The 20,427-nt window shown below is 46.8% G+C and overlaps 1 protein-coding gene across 1 annotated transcript; it reads right to left on the reverse strand.

Moving 5' to 3' along the window:
- Positions 1-16,228: 16,228 nt before the first annotated feature.
- LOC311129261 (muscarinic acetylcholine receptor M3-like) lies at positions 16,229-18,112 on the reverse strand (the record flags this gene model as incomplete). Its single annotated transcript, XM_084161554.1, has 1 exon — positions 16,229-18,112. The coding sequence occupies one exon, from the start codon at positions 18,110-18,112 to the stop codon at positions 16,229-16,231; it is 1,884 nt and encodes a 627-aa protein (XP_084017680.1).
- Positions 18,113-20,427: the final 2,315 nt, after the last annotated feature.

The following is a 20,427-nucleotide window of genomic DNA, read 5'->3' on the forward strand; positions in this document are numbered from 1 at the left end:
TTGTCAAAGTGGAAATATGTTTTTCTAAATGTTTACAATTTAATAAAAAATGAAAAGCTGAAATGTCTTGAGTCAATATATATATTCAACCCCTTTATTATGGCAAGCCTAAATAAGTTCAGGAGTAAAAATTTGCTTAACCATTCACATGATAAGTTGCATGGACTCAATAATAGTGTTTAACATGATTTTTAAATGACTACCTAATTTCTGTACACCACACATACAATTATCTGGAAGGTACCTCAATCGAGCAGTGAATATCAAACACAGATTCAACCACAAAGACCAAGGAGGTTTTCAAATGCCTCACAAAGAAGGGCACCTATTGGTAGTAAAAAAAAAAAAAAGAAAGCAGACATTGAATATCCCTTTGAGCATGCTGAAGTTATCAATTACACTTTGGATGGTGTATCAATATATCCAGTCACTACAAAGATACAGGCATCCTTCCTAATTCAGTTGCCAGAGAGGAAGGAAACCGCTCAGGGATTTCACCATGAGGCCAATGGTGACTTTAAAACAGTTACCGAGTTTAATGGCTGTGATAGGAGAAAACTGAGGATGGATCAACAACATTGTAGTTACGCCACAATACTAACCTAAATGACAGAGTGAAAAGATGAAAGCCTGTTCAGAATACAAATATTCCTGTTTGCAATATGGCATTAAAGTAAAACTGCAAAAAATGTTGCAAAGCAATTCACTTTTTTTTCTTGAATACAAAGTGTTATGTTTTGGGCAAATCCAACACAACACATCACTGAGTACCATATTTCAAGCATGGTGGTGGCTGCATTATGTTATGGGTATGCTTGTCATTGGCAAGGAAGTTTTGGGGGGATAAAAAGAAACGTAACAGAGCTAAGCACAGGCAAAATTCTAGAGGAAAACCTGGTTCAGTCTGCTTATCAGCAGACACTGGGAGAAAAGTTATCATTTCAGCAGGGCAATAAGCTAAAACATAAGGCTAAATATACACTGGAGTTGCTTACCAAGACAACATTGAATGTTCCTGAGTGGCCTAGTTACAGTTTTGACTTATATTGGCTTGAAAATCTATGGCTGTCCAGCAATGATCAACAACCAACTTCACAGAGCTTGAAGGATGGTTTTAAGAATAATGAGCAAATATTGTACAATCCAGGTATGCAAAGCTCTTAGAGATTTACCCAGAAAGACTCACAGCTGTAATTGCTGCTAAAGGTCATCAATTTCCCCATTAAAAAATCATATTTTATGAAACAAATAAACATGGAGATAGAAAATGTTCGGCACAAATGATAGTCTTGTTTATTTAGCTTCAGCTGCTTTAGCCCGTGAGAAGGAAGAGAAAAGATGGGATCAACATCATCATTTCACTCAAAACACATGAACACTTGAACAAATACAATTGATGTGATAGGGTACTCTTTTGTATGGTACTGTGCTCAGCTTTCATTTCAATTTAGAGTATCAATTCATCAATCTTATATTCTTTAACATTAGAAACTCTATCAATACCTGCTAAGACTTAGTACATGTCTCTACTTTTTTTGTGCTCCTAAAAGGCCATTAGGTCAATATTGACCCCTGAGTACACTGAACCATCAAGTGTTAGCCTACTGATGAGGTTCTATATTCTTCCTTATAATGTGCTACAATTCACCATAAAACTCAGAATGCCAATGTCACTGCTAACTCACCCTCCGGTTTCTGGAGCTAATGCTTGCCACCCTTCATGGTCAGGCTCTCAGCCTCATCCAGACGGTGCTGCAGGTCCTTGACTGTGAGCTCCAGGTTCTTCAGCCTCTCCAGCTCATTCTTCAGTTCCTCAGCCATCATGGCCGCCTGGAACAGTAGGTAGCACACAGGTCAGAAGATTATCCTGGAGGTTGGGGAATACAAAAATATAATTTCTGATGCAAATTGGACAATTAAGTTGTATTGTGTATTTGACTAGGATCATACATGGTGAACAAATCTCTCTCTATGACATTCTCAAGAAGGGAGTCCTCTCAGATGTTTGCCTGGGTTTTGTAGTCTACTCTACAAGCCACATTATTTCAAGTTTCAAGTTTTTATGTCATGTGCACAAGTACAGTGAAATGCCTTTCTTGCAAGCTCTAAACCCAACAATGCAGTAATCAATAACAACGTGATACTAAAAATAACATAAGGTAGAACAAAAAATAAGAAATAAGAAGAACACAAGAAAATAATTAAGCATACTATGTACAGGGTCAGTCAGTTCCAGTACCATATTTACAATGTGAAGGGATACTGGAGTGATAGAGGTAGACACTGTATGTATAGGGGTAAGGTGACTAGGCATCAGGATATGTGATAAACAGAGTAGCAGCAGTGTATATGATGACTGTACAGTATGTGAGTGGCTGTGCGTGTGTAGAGTCAGTATAAATGTATGTGCATATTATGTGTGTGTGGGAAAATGATGAAGTGAGTGTTTGTGTGTGTGTGTTGAAGTGTCAGTGTGCGTGAGACAGATGTATGTAGGGCCCTGTGAGCATAGAGACAGTGCCAAAAAATATATAGAACAAAAAACAAGGGTCAACTCAACTATTTAGTTAGCTATTTAGCAGTCTTACGGCTTGGGGATAGAAGCTGTTCAGGAGCCTGTTGGTGTCAGACTTTATGCACCGTGGAAGGAGAGAGAACAGTCTATGGCTTGGGTGGCTGGAGTCTTCAATGATTTTCCGGGCCTTTCTTTCACACCGCCTGATATAGAGGTCCTGTATAGTAGGGAGCTCGGCCCCAGTGATGTATTGGGCTGTCCGCACCACCCTGCGTAGCGCCATGTGATCGAGAGTGGTGCTATTGCCATACCAAGCAGTGATGCAGCCAGTCAAGATCCTCTCAAAGGCACAGCTGTATAACTTTATGAGGATTTGAGGGCCCATGCCAAACCTTTTCTCCTGAGGGGGAAGAGCCGCTGTTGTGCTTTTTTCACAACTGTGCGAGTATGTGTGGACCATTTTAAGTCCTTAATGATTTGGACACCGAGGAACTTGAAGCTCCCAACCCGCTTATTTGTCCAGACGTAACTAGTCTGCCAATAAGCCATTAAATGTTTTGTTAACCAAATTCGACACTCTCCCATTGACCGCCATTCAAAAACTCCTCGCTTGGTGAGCAGAAAATAAAATAAAAAAGCAACCTGCTGGAGAAGACAGATTTTAAGCCCAGTTATCCCTCTTGCTTCGCCTCTTCCTCTCTGGTGTGACTCACAAAATTCAGGTAATTACTATAGCTCCCACCTCGGGCCATTCAGTTTAATTTTGTAAATGCCGGATTTCTATTGCAAGATCCATCATTCACCCAAGTTTCATCAAAATTGGGCCAGTGCTGTCTGAGATATCGCGAGTGACTAACGAACTGACAAACGGTTGAACAAACAGAAGGAGACCGATCCACAGTCAATTTCATTGTGGGGGACAATAATGTACAAGTCACATGATAGGAACTGGGAATGTCATTTGACTCTTATTACCTGGGAGTGCAACTGGCCCAAAACAGAGTGCATTGGAGATAATTTGTGGATGTGGACTTATGCTCCTCGCAGAACAAAAGGATTTAGGTCAAGTAAGTAATTCTTTACTACTGATCAAGACAATTCCCACCCTACACCCAAACGAGGGCACTACGTTCATCCACCTCTGGCCTGCTAGCTCCCCTACCTCTACGGAAGCACAGTTGCCGCTCAGCCCAGTCAAAGCTATTCGCTGCTCTGGCACCCCATTGGTGGAACAAGCTCCCCCACGGCGCCAGGACAGCGGAGTCACTGACCACCTTCCGGAGACACTTGAAACCCTACCTCTTTAAGGAATACCTGGAATAGTATAATAGTAATCCTTCTTCCCCCACCCCCCATAAAAAATAATCATTGGTGCATTCACTTGCTATCATAAATTGAAGGCCAATTTGTAAGTCGCTCTGGATAAGAGCGTCTGCTAAATTATGTAAATGTAAATGTAAATAACACACCGCTGTCTGTGCGGGTTGCTACACAGCCCCCCCCACCACAAAGTCCCTTGTCCCCGAGGGAACAAACAAAGTCTCTGAAGCGACCCGGAGGTCTCCTTTGCCTGCGTGGCCGTGATGGTCGCAGAGTTTCCAGACGTGGAACAGGGGGCTCAGTCCGTGGCAGGGGGCTGCCCCTATGGGGCCCAGGGGATGAAGGCAGGGACATGGGGGACAAGGATGAGGAAGCGGGGAATACAGTCCGTGGCTCCGGGGAACCACACAGTGACACAGGGAGGGAGTGGGTGAGTGGGCTGTCTGGAGCCTTGTCTGCGGCGCCTGGGGGTGGGTGTTTGGGGAATGTCATTGCCAGAGAGGGGAATTGTGGGGGTCCCTGGGGTTTGGGAGAAGAGGCCCCTCTGTATGTGACTAACCTGTCCCGGTGCAGTGCCACCTTTCTCCCCCTGGGAGAAAGCTGCACCCAGTACACAACCTCCCCTACCCTCTCAGGATGCTGCAGGGCCCCACCCAGTGGCTGTCCAACTTGGGCATGTGCCTTTCTTTCTCAGGAGGCTGTAGACCCAGACCAGCTCCCCAGCCACAAAGTGCCTTCCCCGGGTGTGCATGTCATAGTCCCTCTTCTGCCTCACACCTGCATTCACCAGCTGCTCTCTGGAGAAGGTGTGGGCTGTCTCCAGGCGGTCCTGGAGACTCCGGGCATACTCTGGCCCTGGGAGAACAGGAGGGCTATCCAGGGGCCGACCAAACGCCATCTCTGCAGGTGTGCGGATCTCTCTCACCAGCATGAGGAGGGCAGGCGTGCAGGAGGTGGAGCCTTCGACAGCGGAGCAGCATGCCATTTTGAGGATGGAGAGGAGTAGTGGAGGTCTTGTGCATACCCAGCCTCTCATACATGGTGGCAAAAACACGGGACTCAAAGTTTCTGCCTTGGTCGCTGTGGATGGACTCCGCAGCTCCAAACCTGCTGAACATCCCCGCTGTCAGGACGTCGACAATGGTCTCTGCCTCCTGGTCAGGCAGAGCAAAGGTCTCAGGCCATTTTGAGAAATAGTCCATGGCCGTGAGCACCCAACAGTTTCCACTGTCTGTGGTGGGGAACGGCCCAACTACATCCAACTACATCCACTCCCACCCTTTCCATGGGAGCCCTAACTGAGAACTGTTGGTGCTGAGCATGAGAACGGCCTGGAGGGCCCTTTCTCGCTGTGCAGTTGTCACAGCGGTGGCAAAAGTCCTCCACGTCCCTCTTGTGCTGCCCCCAGTAAAAGCCCTGGCGGAGGCGGCGGAGGGTTTTTGTGACCCCAAAGTGTCCAGTCCCCACCCCCCCATGAGTACTCTGGAGCACAGTCTCCCACAGTGCCCACTCTCCTCTCACGTAGCTGGCTCCTTCCTTGCCCACTGTAGCATGCCATCAGCCATTCGCAGTCTCTCAAACTTTGACCACAACCCTTTGGTCGCGGGTGAGAGCGCTGCCTCCTCTTCCCACGGTGGCCTCAGCTGCGCCTCTACCCACTGGAGCACTGGCTGTAGGTCTGTATCCCGTCCCTGCTGCTGCGCCCATTAAGCCACGTCGACAGTCTGCAGCTCACAGCAGACAGGCCTGCTCGCCCAACACACTGTGGCAGAGACCCCCTGCACCACACACAGCTCTATCTCACGGCCCTCTCTCCGCTCACAATGGCGGCAGTACAGGGCCGACGGGACATGGCATCGGCGTTGGAGTGGCGTGCCCCTGCCCTGTGCACCACTGTGAAGTCGTACGGCTGAAGCTCTTCCAACCAGCGTGCAACCTGCCCCTCTGGCTCTTTAAAAGACATGAGCCAATGGAGAGCAGAGTGGTCAGTCCTTACAGTAAAGGGTAGGCCACCCAGGTAGTACTTGAAGTGTTTGATGGAAGCCACAACAGCGAAGAGCTCCCACCGGGTGACACAGTAGCGGCGCTCATGTCTGTTGAATGTTTTGCTGAAGTACACCATCACTCTCTCCCCCTCTGGCCCCACCTGGGCCAGCACCCCACCCATGCCCACATTGCTCGCGTCTGTGTCCAGGATAAAGGGCAAGGTGAGGTCAGGGGGGGTGAGCACGGGGACCTCGATCAGTGCACGTTTGAGGGTGTTGAAGGCCTCCTCGCACTCCACTGTCCAAGTGAAGTCCTAGGCAGCAAACCTCCTGTAGTACGAGGCCAGGCCCAGGAAGCTCTTCAGCTGATGCTGGTCGGTGGGTGTGGGCCAGTCTCGGACAGCCCCCACTTTGTCCTCCATGTTGCTGATACCCTCCTCCCCCACTTGGTGGCACAAGAAGGACACCTGTCTCCTCATGAAGTGGCACTTCTCGGGGTGGAGCTTCAGGCCTGCGGCAGCCACCCTCTCCAGCACACGCCGTAGCGCCCCCAGGGCTGACTGGAAGGAGCTGCCATGTCCCAGGATGTCGTCGAGGTATACCAGACACTCCTGTCGGAGGATGCCATCCAGCACCCTGTCCATCAAACGCTCAAAAGTAGCTGGAGCGTTGCACAGGCCGAAGCACAGTACCTTGAACTGCCAGTGTCCTCTGTTAGTGGAAAACACAGTTTTGGAATCTGGCCTCTGGTTAGAGGAGCACCTGCCGGTATCCACTGCAGAGGTCTAGTGAGGAGAACCAGGAGGACCCACTAACCAGGTCCAGTGACTCATCGATGCGTGATATGGGGTATGAGTCCTTCCTGGTTACCTCCTTCAGCCGCCTGTAGTCCGCACAGAACCTCAGCTTTCACCCTTTCTTAGGAACCATGATGACTGGTGCCACCCAGGGGCTGTCTTAGGGCTCGATGCATCTCCAACACAGCCTTGTCTACTGCCTCCTGGCGTGCCAGTGGGATACGGCGGGGACGCATCTTGATGGGCCAAGCATCACCTGTGTCGATCTCATGCTGCACCAGATGAGTCTGACCCACCTATTCCTCACTCAGCGCAAAGCTGTCTCTGAATTCAAACAGCAACTGCCACAATCGTTCCTGCATCTCGGGGTCAAGACCAACACAGTTGGTCTCCCATATCTCCCTCACTGCAGACAGTGTCCTCTCCTCTCCCATCAGGGGTAGCTGGGATGGGATGTGTCGTGGAGGTAGCTGGGGGAATGTCACACACAGACGTGGGGGAGGGGGGTAGCCATGAGTCTCTGCTGCTTTAACTGTTGGAGTAAGGGGGTTGTTGGGTTGTGTGAATGTGATATTAGGGCCATGGTGACTGCTGGCCCTCCCTGGAAGCTTAGTGTGCCCCCATTTAGGTCTAACTGGCAGCCTGTGCTCCTAAGAAAGTCCAACCCCAGGATACAAGTGTTCTGCACAGCCGCCACCCACACAGGATGACGCACAGTTCTGCCCCCTACTGTCAGAGTCATTATTCCCTGGGTGCCAGCTCACCTGTGACTGTGCGGAGCTGCACAGTTGTGGGCTCAAACTGAGTCCAATCTGGCACAATATCCGGCCTCACCAGGGTTACTGTGGACCCAGTGTCCACCAGGGCAGAGCACCCCCTCCGCGGTGACAGGAACATGACAAAAGTCCCCACCACAACAACAGGCTCCATTTGCTTGCACTGGTCTGCTTCTGGGGGACGAGGAGCCTTGCTCCTCCTGGCGATGGTGGTGGTTGGGAAAGAGAGCCAGGGGTCCGCACTGCCCCGTCTATGTGGACCCCGAGCCGTTTCCCTGATCTCTTGGGGACATGGGGCAATTCCGGCGCAGAAGGCCTTGCTGGCCACACCCCCAGCAGACCATGGGACCAGGGCGTGTGTTGCGTGCGACCTGTAGCGACACACCACTAATGACTTCAGTCATTTCAGCCCCCCTTGCAGGCTTTTCCGTCTCTCCAGGCTGCCTGCGTCTATTACTTAGTTCGGAGCGCAGCAACCCGGGCTGTACACACTGTCCAAAGCGCCTCCTCAGTGCTAATCAATATCAAACAGGACAGAGCATCATCCGTGAGGCACAAAGCCAACTGCAGTGCCCTATCTTCATTCGACCACCCCACAGAATGAGCTAACAGTTCAAACTGAGCATGAAAAGCTTCCCAATCTGCCTTACCAGAGTACTTCGGGGTCTTAACAGATACAGATGCAATCAGGAACTGGGCGCCACTGTGTTTGTTTACGTCCTGAGCCCCAGCCTCCTCGTCACGCAGCGTTGATGTCACTCCTTCAGTCCGCCCCCCTGAATCCGCGCGAAGCACAGTCGCAGAAGCACCCATGCCCGCTTCAGCCGCCATCATTCTAGCGGTCACCCTCAAGCGGCCTCTGTGCTCCGATGCCCTGGCGATCTCAAAAAATAAGCAAACACGTTTGGTGTTCGCCAAAAGGAATGTGGGAGACTCCCCAGATATATGGAAGAAGGTACTCTGGTCAGATAAGACTAAAATTGAGCTTTTTGGCCTTTTTGGCCAAGGAAAATGCTATGTCTGGCGCAAACCCAACACCTCTCATCACCCCGAGAACACCATCCCCACAGTGAAGCATGGTGGTGGCAGTATCATGCTGTGGGGATGTTTTTCATCGGCAAGGACTGGGAAACTGGTCAAAATTGAAGGAATGATGGATGGCACTAAATACAGGGAAATTCTTGAGGGAAACCTGTTTCAGTCTTCCAGAGATTTGAGACTGGGACGGAGGTTCACCTTCCAGCAGGACAATGACCCTAAGCATACTGCTAAAGCAACACTCGAGTGGTTTAAGGGGAAACATTTAAATGTCTTGGAATGGCCTAGTCAAAGCCCAGACCTCAATCCAATTGAGAATCTGTGGTATAACGTAAAGATTGCTGTACACCAGCAGAACCCATCCATCTTGAAGGAGCTGGAGCAGTTTTGCCTTGAAGAATGGGCAAAAATACCAGTGGCTAGATGTGCCAAGCTTATAGAGACATACCCCAAGAGACTTGCAGCTGTAATTACTGCAAAAGGTGGCTCTACAAAGTATTGACTTTGGATGGGGTGAATAGTTATGCACGCTCAAGTTTTCTGTTTTTTTGTCTTATTTCTTGTTTGTTTCACAAGAAAAAAAAAATTGCATCTTCAAAGTGGTAGGCATGTTGTGTAAATCAAATGATACAAACCCCCAAAAAATCTATTTTAATTCCAGGTTGTAAGGCAACAAAATAGGATGCCAAGGGGGTGAATAGTTTCGCAAGCCACAGTATGCAGGTGTCAATTGGTTAGCTAGCAAGAAATGTCAATCACTTTGCTAGCAAGCTATGCTGAACTTGAACGACAGTTATCCACAGTTAACATATCTCCTAGTTGTCAATCAAATGTATTTGGCATCGATCAAATGGGTGGGCAGGCAGGCAAGTTCCCATTCAGTTGTCGAAACGTGGGTTGGGTCAAGCATGCATTGGCAGGCAAGCTGCAGAATGGCGAGCAGGCTACTATTCCTGATCGTTTATCAGTGCAATTTTGATGGCCAACCAGAAGCTGAAAAAGTTTGAGAGGGTTTCTGTACAGTTCCCTCATTAGATTTTAGTTAATCTCACTCTGGCTAACATTAGCAGTTGATCTTGTTGTTGTTGATGTGCAAAGGCAACTGATGCAGAGATAGCCTACGTTTTCATGGTTGTTTGATCAATAGGACTGTAAAGTTCCCAAATGTAAGACTCCCGTGGTATTTACATATTTGCAGAAATCCATTCAGGTATATTTTGTGGCTTTTGGCCAATGCTTTCTAATGATATTAAGTCGCGATGTTGCTACTGCCTGTAAACACACAGTCCAGTACAAAGTTAACTAAGGCAGGCCCATGTAAGTAGTTGAATTTGTTGCTAGAATCTTTTTCCAATAAAATGTTATTAGGTTTTATTTACTGCAATATCTATTAATTGTTCAAAAGCATGGCAGCCTTCCCACTCTATATTCTATGAATGTATGAATATGTAAAAATGACCATATCTAAGTGCTCGCTTGTCAGACAAAGGTGTAAAACAAAGATGCCATATTCTTCCTGGGGGTGTATATGAACAGATTTGAATAAGATTTCATATCGCTACAACACTGTCAGTTCCACTTTACATTTCTACATAAATCAGTACTGGTTTACTACACAGATGGCAGTAGTAATTCAATAGGGATTGAGTAGGCATGCAGCTGTAATGTGTAGGCAATGTGTAGTAATTCAATAGTGAACATGTAGGAATTGTGTAGGAATGTGTAGATTTTAAGTAGTAGTACCCAAACGCTCAGTAGTTACACAGTAGTCATTAAGAAATAATTATGTAGTGATTGGAGTAGGAAAGAAACAAGTAAAGATTTCTTAATAGAAAATGACTCAAGTAAAAATGAAAGTCACCCAGTAAAATACTACTTGAGTAAAAGTCTAAAAGTATTTGGTTTTAAATATACTTAAGTATCAAAAGTAAATGTAATTGCTAAAATATACTTAAGTATCAAAAGTAAAAGTATAAATCATTTAAAATTCCTTAAAACAAAATTCCTTATGTTAAGTAAAATAATCCTTGGTATGACCATCATAAACAATTCCATATTTTAGCATAGATAGTTTGCTGTGTCTGTCAGCGTAGTGTCCAGAGCATGGAGGAGCTACCAGGAGACAGGCCAGTACATCAGGAGACGTGGAGGAGGCCGTAGGAGGGCAACAACCCAGCGGCAGGACTGCTACCTCTGCCTTTGTGCAAGGAGGAGCAGGAGGAGCACTGCCAGAGCCCTGGAAAATGACCTCCAGCAGGCCACAAATATGCATGTGTCTGCTCAAACGGTCAGAAACAGACTCCATGAGGGTGGTATGAGGGCCCAACCTCCACAGGTGGGGGTTGTGCTTACAGCCCAACACCGTGCAGGACGTTTGGCATTTGCCAGAAAACACCAAGATTGGCAAATTCGCCACTGGCGCCCTGCGCTCTTCACAGATGAAAGCAGGTTCACACTGAGCACATGTGACAGACGTGACAGAGTCTCGAGACGCCGTGGAGAACGTTCTGCTGCCTGCAACATCCTCCAGCATGACCGGTTTGGCGGTGGGTCAGTCATGGTGTGGGGTGGCATTTCTTTGGGGGGCCGCACAGCCCTCCATGTGCTCGCCAGAGGTAGCCTGACTGCCATTAGGTACCGAGATGAGATCCTCAGACCCCTTGTGAGACCATATGCTGGTGCGGTTGGCCCTGGGTTCCTCCTAATACAAGACAATGCTAGAGCTCATGTGGCTGGAGTGTGTCCGCAGTTCCTGCAAGAGGAAGGCATTGATGCTATGGACTGGCCCGCCCGTTCCCCAGACCTGAATCCAATTGAGCACATCTGGGACATCATGTCTCGCTCCATCCACCAACGCCACGTTGCACCACAGACTGTCCAGGAGTTGGCGGATGCTTTAGTCCAGGTCTGGGAGGAGATCCCTCAGGAGACCATCCGCCACCTCATCAGGAGCATGCCCAGGCGTTGTAGGGAGGTCATACAGGCACGTGGAGGCCACACACACTACTGAGCCTCATTTTGACTTGTTTTAAGGACATTACATCAAAGTTGGATCAGCCTGTAGTGTGGTTTTCCACTTTAATTTTGAGGGTGACTCCAAATCCAGACCTCCATGGGTTGATAAATTTGATTTCCATTGATAATTTTTGTGTGATTTTGTTGTCAGCACATTCAACTATGTAAAGAAAAAAGTATTTAATAAGATTATTTCATTCATTCAGATCTAGGATGTGTTATTTTAGTGTTCCCTTAATTTTTTTGAGCAGTGTATATATTTGCAAAAAAAACAACATATGGGGGATTGAAAGTGATGCAGACAATTACATTGATGGAAGTTCAATCTATCTGCAATATTAAAGCTGAACTACCCCCTAAAAAAAAATAAAAGAAAAAATGAAAAGACAAATAATACTATAAAATAAAAAGGTTCCTCTGTTTCTTGTCGAGGTTTGCGGGCAAGTCGTTGTCCCTCTCCACGTCAATAATGAGGTCCTCCACCTCTCCCTGAAGCCTCTGCTTGGTCTTCTCCAGAGGTGTACTTTGAGATACAGGCGAGCTACTCACACAGCCGTGGCCATGCATTGGTCTTAAACATAGGTTTCAAAGTTACGCAAACCATAAGCCCGGGCTGACCCAACCCGAATCAACTCTTAGGACAATTAACGAAGATGCAACTCAAATGAACTTTGATCGCTTTTATTATAATTTTTACATTGCAAAAATAGAGAATTATTTTTCATGCCACAGAGAGGTACCGGATATTGCCAAATAGGTTCCATAACGAAACAGTCCAAAACGGAGAGGTGCTAAGCACTTGGTCTAACATTAGTTAGCAGGATGTTGTCATATCGTTTTTCTGTGGCTACAGCTAGATACAGTGCCTTGCAAAAGTATTCATCCCCCTTGATGGTCTTCTCAGCCTCCTGCAGATGCTTATGTCCTGCAGACGCTTACGGTGGTTGAGTGTGCTGTGACAGAAAGTGTTCACAGGAAAATTGCCCGGTATGGGGGTCCTTACGGATGAGCGTACATGGTTCCCATTAAGACGAATGAAGAATTTCTGCATAACAAAATGCAATGCAAGGATGTTTAGAAGCAAAACGCATTAGGCATACTTTTTATACTACAACTAAATGTTTGTTGAGTGTATGCCCTACGGAAAGTGTTACATTTGATGAAAGGACGAGCTTTAGGAGGGGATCTGTGGTGAACCTCTCCTTCAGCCTCTTGAAGGCAGCGTCAGCCTCAGGCTTCCATGCCAGCTTCTGAGGCCCACCCTTAAGAAGAGAGGTGAGCAGTGCGGCTATGGAGCTGAAGGACCTGATGAAACGCCGGTAGAAATGTGCGAATCCCAGGAAGCACTGTAGGCCCTTGATGGTGGTGGGGACTGGCCATGACCTGACGGCGTCCGTCTTCGCTCTTTCCAAGAACACCCCGTGAGGACTGATCCTGTATCCCAGGAAGGAGATTGTTGTTGGTGGAATTCTAATTTCTCCCCCTTCACCAACAGGCTGTGTTCCCGGAGGCGGAGTAGGACCGCTCGGACATCCCTGACGGGCTACTCGAATGTAGCTGAGTAGATCAGGATATCATCGAAGTACACCACCTGTCTACTCAGCATGTCTCGGAACACGTCATTGACGAAGGACTGGAACAAGGAAGGTGAGTTGGCGAGGCTGTAGGGCATGACGCAGTATTCATAGTTGCCTGAGGTAGTGCTGAATGCCGTCTTACACTCGTCTCCTTCCCAGACTCCTTCCCGGATTGGGGTTGTATAGTCTGAGCCAGGGCAATCCCAAGACGATTCGGTGAAGGGGTAACGTGACGATGTGGAAGGACATCTCCTCGTGGTGGTCCGGTAGTGTGGGAATGGTGATGATGATGGGGAGAGTGACGTGCGTAATGGTGCCTGATCCAAGTGGTTTATTGTCCAGCAAGGTGACGTGTAGCGGAGAAGGCAGTGGCACGGTGGGCAACCCCCATTCAGAGACCAGCTCCCTATCGATAAGGTTCCCCGCTGATCCGGAATCTATCATTGCCGTGGAAAGCGAAGAGAAGGAAGAACCATTCACCGTTAGTGGAACTAAAATCAATGGTTTGGTGACAGGTGATGACAGAACACTCACGGAGCGGCGACGGGAGTTATACCGCCTAGATAGGGAACCGCCAGGAGATCTGTGGTCCATGGTGGTGTAGGGGATGCTGCCCACCTCCATGGGTGAGGACTCAGAGGCAGGACGGCTTCAATAGCTCAGATGGGGTGAGCGTCGATGCTCCGGGTGGTGTTGGGAATGCCGTCGGTCTCTCAACATGTCGTCAAGATGATTGGACGTGGCGATGAGGATAGAGGGTATCAAGGTCCATCTCGTTGTCCCGACATGCGAGTTCCGTCGTGATGTCCTCCCATAAGCCTCTCCTGAAGGCCGTGCGCATTGCACATACAAAACTAATTATATATATTTATTTAGACTTTTGATACTTTCTTTGCTTTTAGGCCCACGGGGAAGGAGTGGTAACTGAAATCTGCTAAGACATTAGAGATTCTTGTTCCCGAACAATTCGATCATCATCTGTACAAAGTGTACTGTAGACCTACAGGACTGTACTGCACTGTCATCTTCCTCATTATTCTGTGATTGCAAATATGACTCAGACACTGGAGGAATACAATTTTATAAACATTCAAATTAAAATGTTTTGTTGGGCAGTAAATATGATACAGAACATCTTCTGTCAATACAAATATTTTTGTTTATTGACTTAAAACATGGATACGATTAGCATACTTGAAATGTAACAAAAAACAATAAAAGTTATATTTTGCTATTAATTTGATCTGACTTCAGGTAGTTCACATCCCAAACATAAAAACTGTACTTGATCAGGAGTATAATAACACTGTGGCACATGCTGTTGAAAGCAGCAGAAATATCCATTGGCAATTCAAACACTGAATAATTTCTCTGTTCTTTCATCTTTATCTGGCTTACATACCCCATTGGGTAACACTTTATAATAACGTTCCTGTCTGAACGGTATTATAAAGTGTTACACCACATGGTAGTATTCTGCCATTCTTCTCGATATCACATACTCAACATGCCTGTCGTACTGTAAATGTATGGTATTTGCTTTCACTATGTCTTTACAAACTGAAGTGTAATACATACAATAAACAGCAAAACCATGTTGTTATTTTTTTTAAATATCGAACAGTATTCATCACATTCAGGCCTGAAGCATTGTGCATCACATAATAAAAGTACATTTTAAAATTTAGCTATTACATTATTTTAGCAATGGGTGTTATTAAAACATGTAGAGAAATCACCTTAAATTGCACTGTTTGCACAGCCAAATAACTTGATGTACAATTGATAGAAATGTTAAATTTTGGAAATCACTGAAATGAAAAGCACCACTTTTCAGCTCCATATGTCATATGTAGCAGGTCTAAGCTAGTCTAACCAGTCTCTTTTAAGTTTTGTATCTATTCTCAGCTATCAGCCATGGGATTTTATGGGAGAATCTCAAATTGGATTTCTGGCCAGAGGAGAAGAACAAACTCCTCCGTTTGCCTATTAACAAATTGAAACTCTCCAACATATGGCTACCACTTTTCGGTTTCCAGGTCACGGAGGAGACGAGCATGGAGGAGTCAAGGAGAGTACAGACTTTGACCCAATTGAGAATCTCCCACTTACTTATGGCCCCACAACAGCTTTTCCCTGATGGAAGTAAACTGGAAGTTACTAGAGTGTAGAATTCTATTCATCCTGCAGATGCTGCTGTGGCACTGCTAAATCCTCTAGGAGAGAGAGAGAGGGTTCATCTAGGGACCACAGACCAATATCTTAGTTAGGGAATTACATTTGGGCAGCCAGTGAGAAGAAATTGAGAAACCTTTTCAAATATAATCTAATAATCAAAACATTACAATTCATAGTGACTGATCTCTTTAGAGTACAGTCAATCATTAGGTAGTTAGAAATAGCAATATACCATTACTCTCAATATAAACAACAATTGAATAAGTCTCGACCATGTAAACAACAACTCACACTGAACACAAGAGCAGCTCTTTGAGGTGCCATAGAATAGTCAAAATTCATTATATAATTTCAGACTGGCTCAGAATCTATAGAGGAAAGTCTAAAAAACTTTGAAACACTGGTCGTCACAAACAGGACACTGTTTTGTTTTAAATCTCTCATTTTATAAGACACAAGAAAGCTATATCAAAGTGGAAGGCAATGTAAAGAAGTCAGAGTAAAAAAATTAAAAAATAACAAAGAAATCAAGTTCAGTTAGCCAAAAGGGAGCTCAAAATCAATACAATGCAGTCTATTGACACAACATGTTTTGGCCTTTGCTTTATATACTATATTACAGTACAGATGCACAGTTTACTTTGAAAACCCAAACTGCTCTGTACGTTACAGATCTGACGACCACGAAATAAATGGTAAGAAATGGAAAACCCAAATCCATAACAAATGTTATATCATATAATCTCCCTTGGTATCAATTGCACTTTGAATTGGCCCCCCAATGCATTTAAAGCCCTTGCTCTATTGGTTTTTACTTTCAGTCTTTTCAGCTGCACTTCTTTGCAATGATCTAGAGGAACCTTTCCCCACAGGAGCTCTCCTGAAGTAACCGAGGAATATGTCACTGGGGAGGTTGTGGCTCCACAGAGAACATCAGACATCACAGCAACAACTCCCTGTGAATTCTCAGATTCTAGACTCATCATCATCATCACCAGATTCTCACTGGGTCTGTATCTCGCTACGTTCAGTCTTTAGGAATTCTCCTGTGGAACACAACTGACTGCCGTGCCTGGAACTGCTGCTTCCGCCGCCGCTTGCGCTGGTCCCAGTGGCAGAGCAGTATCATCTTGAAGGTGGTGCGGAAGGTCTTGTTGCACAAGGCGTAGCACATGGGGTTGACGGTGCTGTTGACGTAGCATAGCCAGTAGCCCAGTGCCCACAGAGCCTCAGGGATGCAGCCATTACAGAAGGTGTTGACCAGCACCATGATGTTGTAGGGTGTCCATGTGATGATGAAGGCAAACAGAATGGCGCTGAGGGTCTGTGCCGCCTTCTTCTCCTTTACCAGAGACATGCGCTTGCGCTTGGTGATCTGCGTCCGTGCCCTGGAGGCAAATCTCTTGGCTAGAGCTGCCTCTCTGAAGGAGATCGGCATCGAGGGTGATTTGGTGGTGGTGGCAGGGGAGCCAGAGATCGGCCCCACTCTGGTGGCCTGGATGGCAGGCATGGACTGGACTCTGGAGATCCGGGAGGGGAAGCGTTGGTGGTGGCTGTTGGTGTCTGTGTTGGCCCCATCAGGGGTGGTAGTAGTGGTGGTGGTGGTGGTGGTGGTGATGGTAGAGAGGCTGTCCCGGCTGTCCTCCTCCCCCCTCAGGAGGTCCTCTTCTGAGGCTATGTCCAGGTCCTCGCAGGAGGTGAGGTGGGAGTTGACGGCTGCCTTCATCCCCGGCAGGTTGAGCACTATGGAGAAGATGGCGTGGCCCTGGGGCATCATCCCTCTACCGTTTCCCTCCTCATCCTCAGAGGAGCCCGAGTGGTCCACTGACAGCCTGGCGTTGTTGTTGTTCCAGCTGTCGCTGCTGCTGTGGTCGGCATCCCCCTCTACGGGCCGGGCGTTGCCAGGCCTCCAGGAGCGCATCATGGGCCAGCAGTGGAAGCGTGCGGCCAGCGCCTGGCTGGGGCTCTTCTTCTGGGAGGACAGGCTCAGCTCATAGCTGTTACAGCTCCTGGCGCTCCCAGCCTGGTGGTGGACGAAGTGAGCCCTTTCCCCTCCCCTGCCTCGGCTCCCTGAGCCCTGCAGGCCCGCCAGCTCCCGTGCACGGATCTGCGTCTCCCTGTAGATACGCCAGTAGAGCACACTCATAATAGTGACAGGCAGGTAAAAGGCAGCAATAGCCGTGCAGAATGTAATGATGGGCTCTGAGAGGAACTGGATGTAGCACTTATCAGGGGGCACTGTGCGCTCCCCCACAAAGTACTGCCAGAACAGGATGGCTGGGGCCCACAGGACCAGGGACACGAACCAGGCCAGGCCGATCATCAGGCCAGCCCGCTGTGTGGTCCGCTTGGCACGGTAGGTGAGGGGCCGGGTGATGGAGAAGTAGCGGTCAAAGCTGATGACCAACAGGTTCATGACGGATGCGTTACTGGCCACATAGTCAATAGCCAGCCACAGATCACAGGCCCAGTTGCCTAGGGCCCACTGGCCCATGATGATGTAGGTGGTGTAGAGGTTCATGGAGATGACCCCGATGATGAGGTCAGCCACGGCTAGGCTGAGCAGGAAGTAGTTGTTGACAGTCTTGAGCTGGCGGTTGACCTTGAAGGATACAACCACCAGGATGTTGCCAATGATGGTGACCAGGGACAGGAGGCCGGTGAAAAAGACGATGAGGACCACCTGCCACACTGTGTGACCCCCAAGAGGGTCATAGGTCAGAGAGGTCCTCGTCTCATTGAGCGAGCCTGTAAAGTTGAAGAGGCCACTGAGGAAGGAGTCATTGTCATCTGGGCTGGTTAGCTCTGGCCAGCTGTCCATGTGGAGAACGTTGGTGTCTGGGTAGTCGATGCCCATTCCTGGGGAGCTGACGGTCAGGTAGAGGCCAGGGTCTGTGCTGTTGGAGCTCATTATGAAGTCCTGGCATATTCTGAGGAGAATACAGATAGAGATAGATTACTACACTATATTGTACTGAGAAGAGTTGCTCCAGTAGGTGAGGCTAACAGCACAGTTTTTTTGTTGTACATTTACTGTAAGTAGACTGGCAGTTTAGGTGATTGCAGTTTACTTACTTTTCTAGTCAAACTATCTTGTTGTAAACAATTTGTATTCATAGGTTTTGAGTTTAACCTTTGCATGTAAATGCATTGATAAACACACATTTTTCCCAGTTACACTATACAAGCAATAATCAATTTTGACACATACATCTAGTTTCTGAAGATTAAAGAGTCACCGGCCAATTTTTTGTTGGATGGTCCATTACAAAAACATATTCCTGTGATGACATCTTGCAAATTGCCAGGACAGCATCGCAGCACAACATGTCATCCTGTGATGCATCCGGAGCCTCAATCTGATTGTTAGGAGCATATTTAAAAAACAATTACAGTAATGCTGTAAACAACACCAAGGCTTGGAAACGTCTCCTGTCAGACTGCTGGTGTGACTTAGCATGCAGGTGGTGGCCTTTATTTAAATTCAGCTCCTGTGTCTCAGTGAAATACATCACAGTCCCGTCCGACCTGAATTCATGGCCTGTCTGTTAATCTCATAGAATAGAACAGTCGTGGCCAGCAAGTGTTAGAAGAGATACCTCCCCAGCCCAGACAGAATAACACAAGCACACACATACACACATACATAATACAGAGAAATGTTGAAGAAATATAGAGAGAAACATTTAAACTCTATTTCAAGAGATATTAAAAGATAATGCCAATTTGACCTTTACAGGCCTAATGAAAAAAAAAGTATAATTATAGTCAAAGAGTGAGGCAAGCAAACAGCCTCCAAACTAAAGTTTACTACAACACAAACGTTCTGCTTGCTGTAACTGTTGGAAAGAAAATGAGCAGAGACAAGGTGGCTGGAGTGGAGAGAGGAGGAGAGGAGTGGAGGGGCTAAAATCGCCTCACAACACAATGCCAAGGACTGAATCCAAGTGAGAATGAAGTTATTAGCTAGCTAGAGCACTCTGCACTCCATCACATTATGTGCTCACACTCACACAACAATGTCTACATCTGGGTCTCTTGGGCAAACCAAGTACGGGCTTGAAGAGAGCAAAGCGGATGGAGGGAGCATTCCCACTCCCAGCTCTTTGGCTCTGCGTCTGAATCTCCCCGTCTCTGTATCTGAAAACACAGAGCGCGGTTTCTTTTCCCCAGGATATTTGCTAATTGGATTCTACTGCTGTGATGGCCCACTGGATATGAAACCGTTGAAGAGAGTTCTTCCTTTGGCAGGCAGACAACCTGATGGTGTAACTATAACTACAATTTCAATTAGAAATGGCCAGATTATATTGGCTGGGAGAGTGATGGAAATAGTATGGTACCCATTACAATTCTAAATCTCACTTTGAGTTGTTGAACTCTGTGTAGAACTTTCTCTGATGTCTCTGTCGAAGGCTTTGTATGTTGGCCTTTCAGCCAACCTGGTCTCAGAGCATTTCGTGTTATTCTGTACGTAAACCCGAGACACACCATTTAGAATGATATCAAATCAAATCAAATCTTATTTGCCACATGCGCCGTTAGGCACCTAGACAGAATTCGTAACATATAATTAGTTTAACAAATTTGTAACATATTGTATGTTTTACTAATTCGTAACATATAATACGAATTGTATTTCATAACATACAGTGGGGAAAAAAAGTATTTAGTCAGCCACCAATTGTGCAAGTTCTCCCACTTAAAAAGATGAGAGAAGCCTGTAATTTTCATCATAGGTACACGTCAACTATGACAGACAAAATGAGATTTTTTTTCTCCAGAAAATCACATTGTAGGATTTTTTATGAATTTATTTGCAAATTATGGTGGAAAATAAATATTTGGTCAATAACAAAAGTTTCTCAATACTTTGTTATATACCCTTTGTTGGCAATGACACAGGTCAAACGGTTTCTGTAAGTCTTCACAAGGTTTTCACACACTGTTGCTGGAATTTTGGCCCATTCCGCCATGCAGATCTCCTCTAGAGCAGTGATGTTTTGGGGCTGTCGCTGGGCAACACAGACTTTCAACTCCCTCCAAAGATTTTCTATGGGGTTGAGATCTGGAGACTGGCTAGGCCACTCCAGGACCTTGAAATGCTTCTTACGAAGCCACTCCTTCGTTGCCCGGGCGGCGTGTTTGGGATCATTGTCATGCTGAAAGACCCAGCCACGTTTCATCTTCAATGCCCTTGCTGATGGAAGGAGGTTTTCACTCAAA

The sequence above is a fragment of the Coregonus lavaretus genome (assembly GCF_964263955.1).
Source record: "Coregonus lavaretus genome assembly, chromosome: 1".
Taxonomy (NCBI): domain Eukaryota; kingdom Metazoa; phylum Chordata; class Actinopteri; order Salmoniformes; family Salmonidae; genus Coregonus; species Coregonus lavaretus.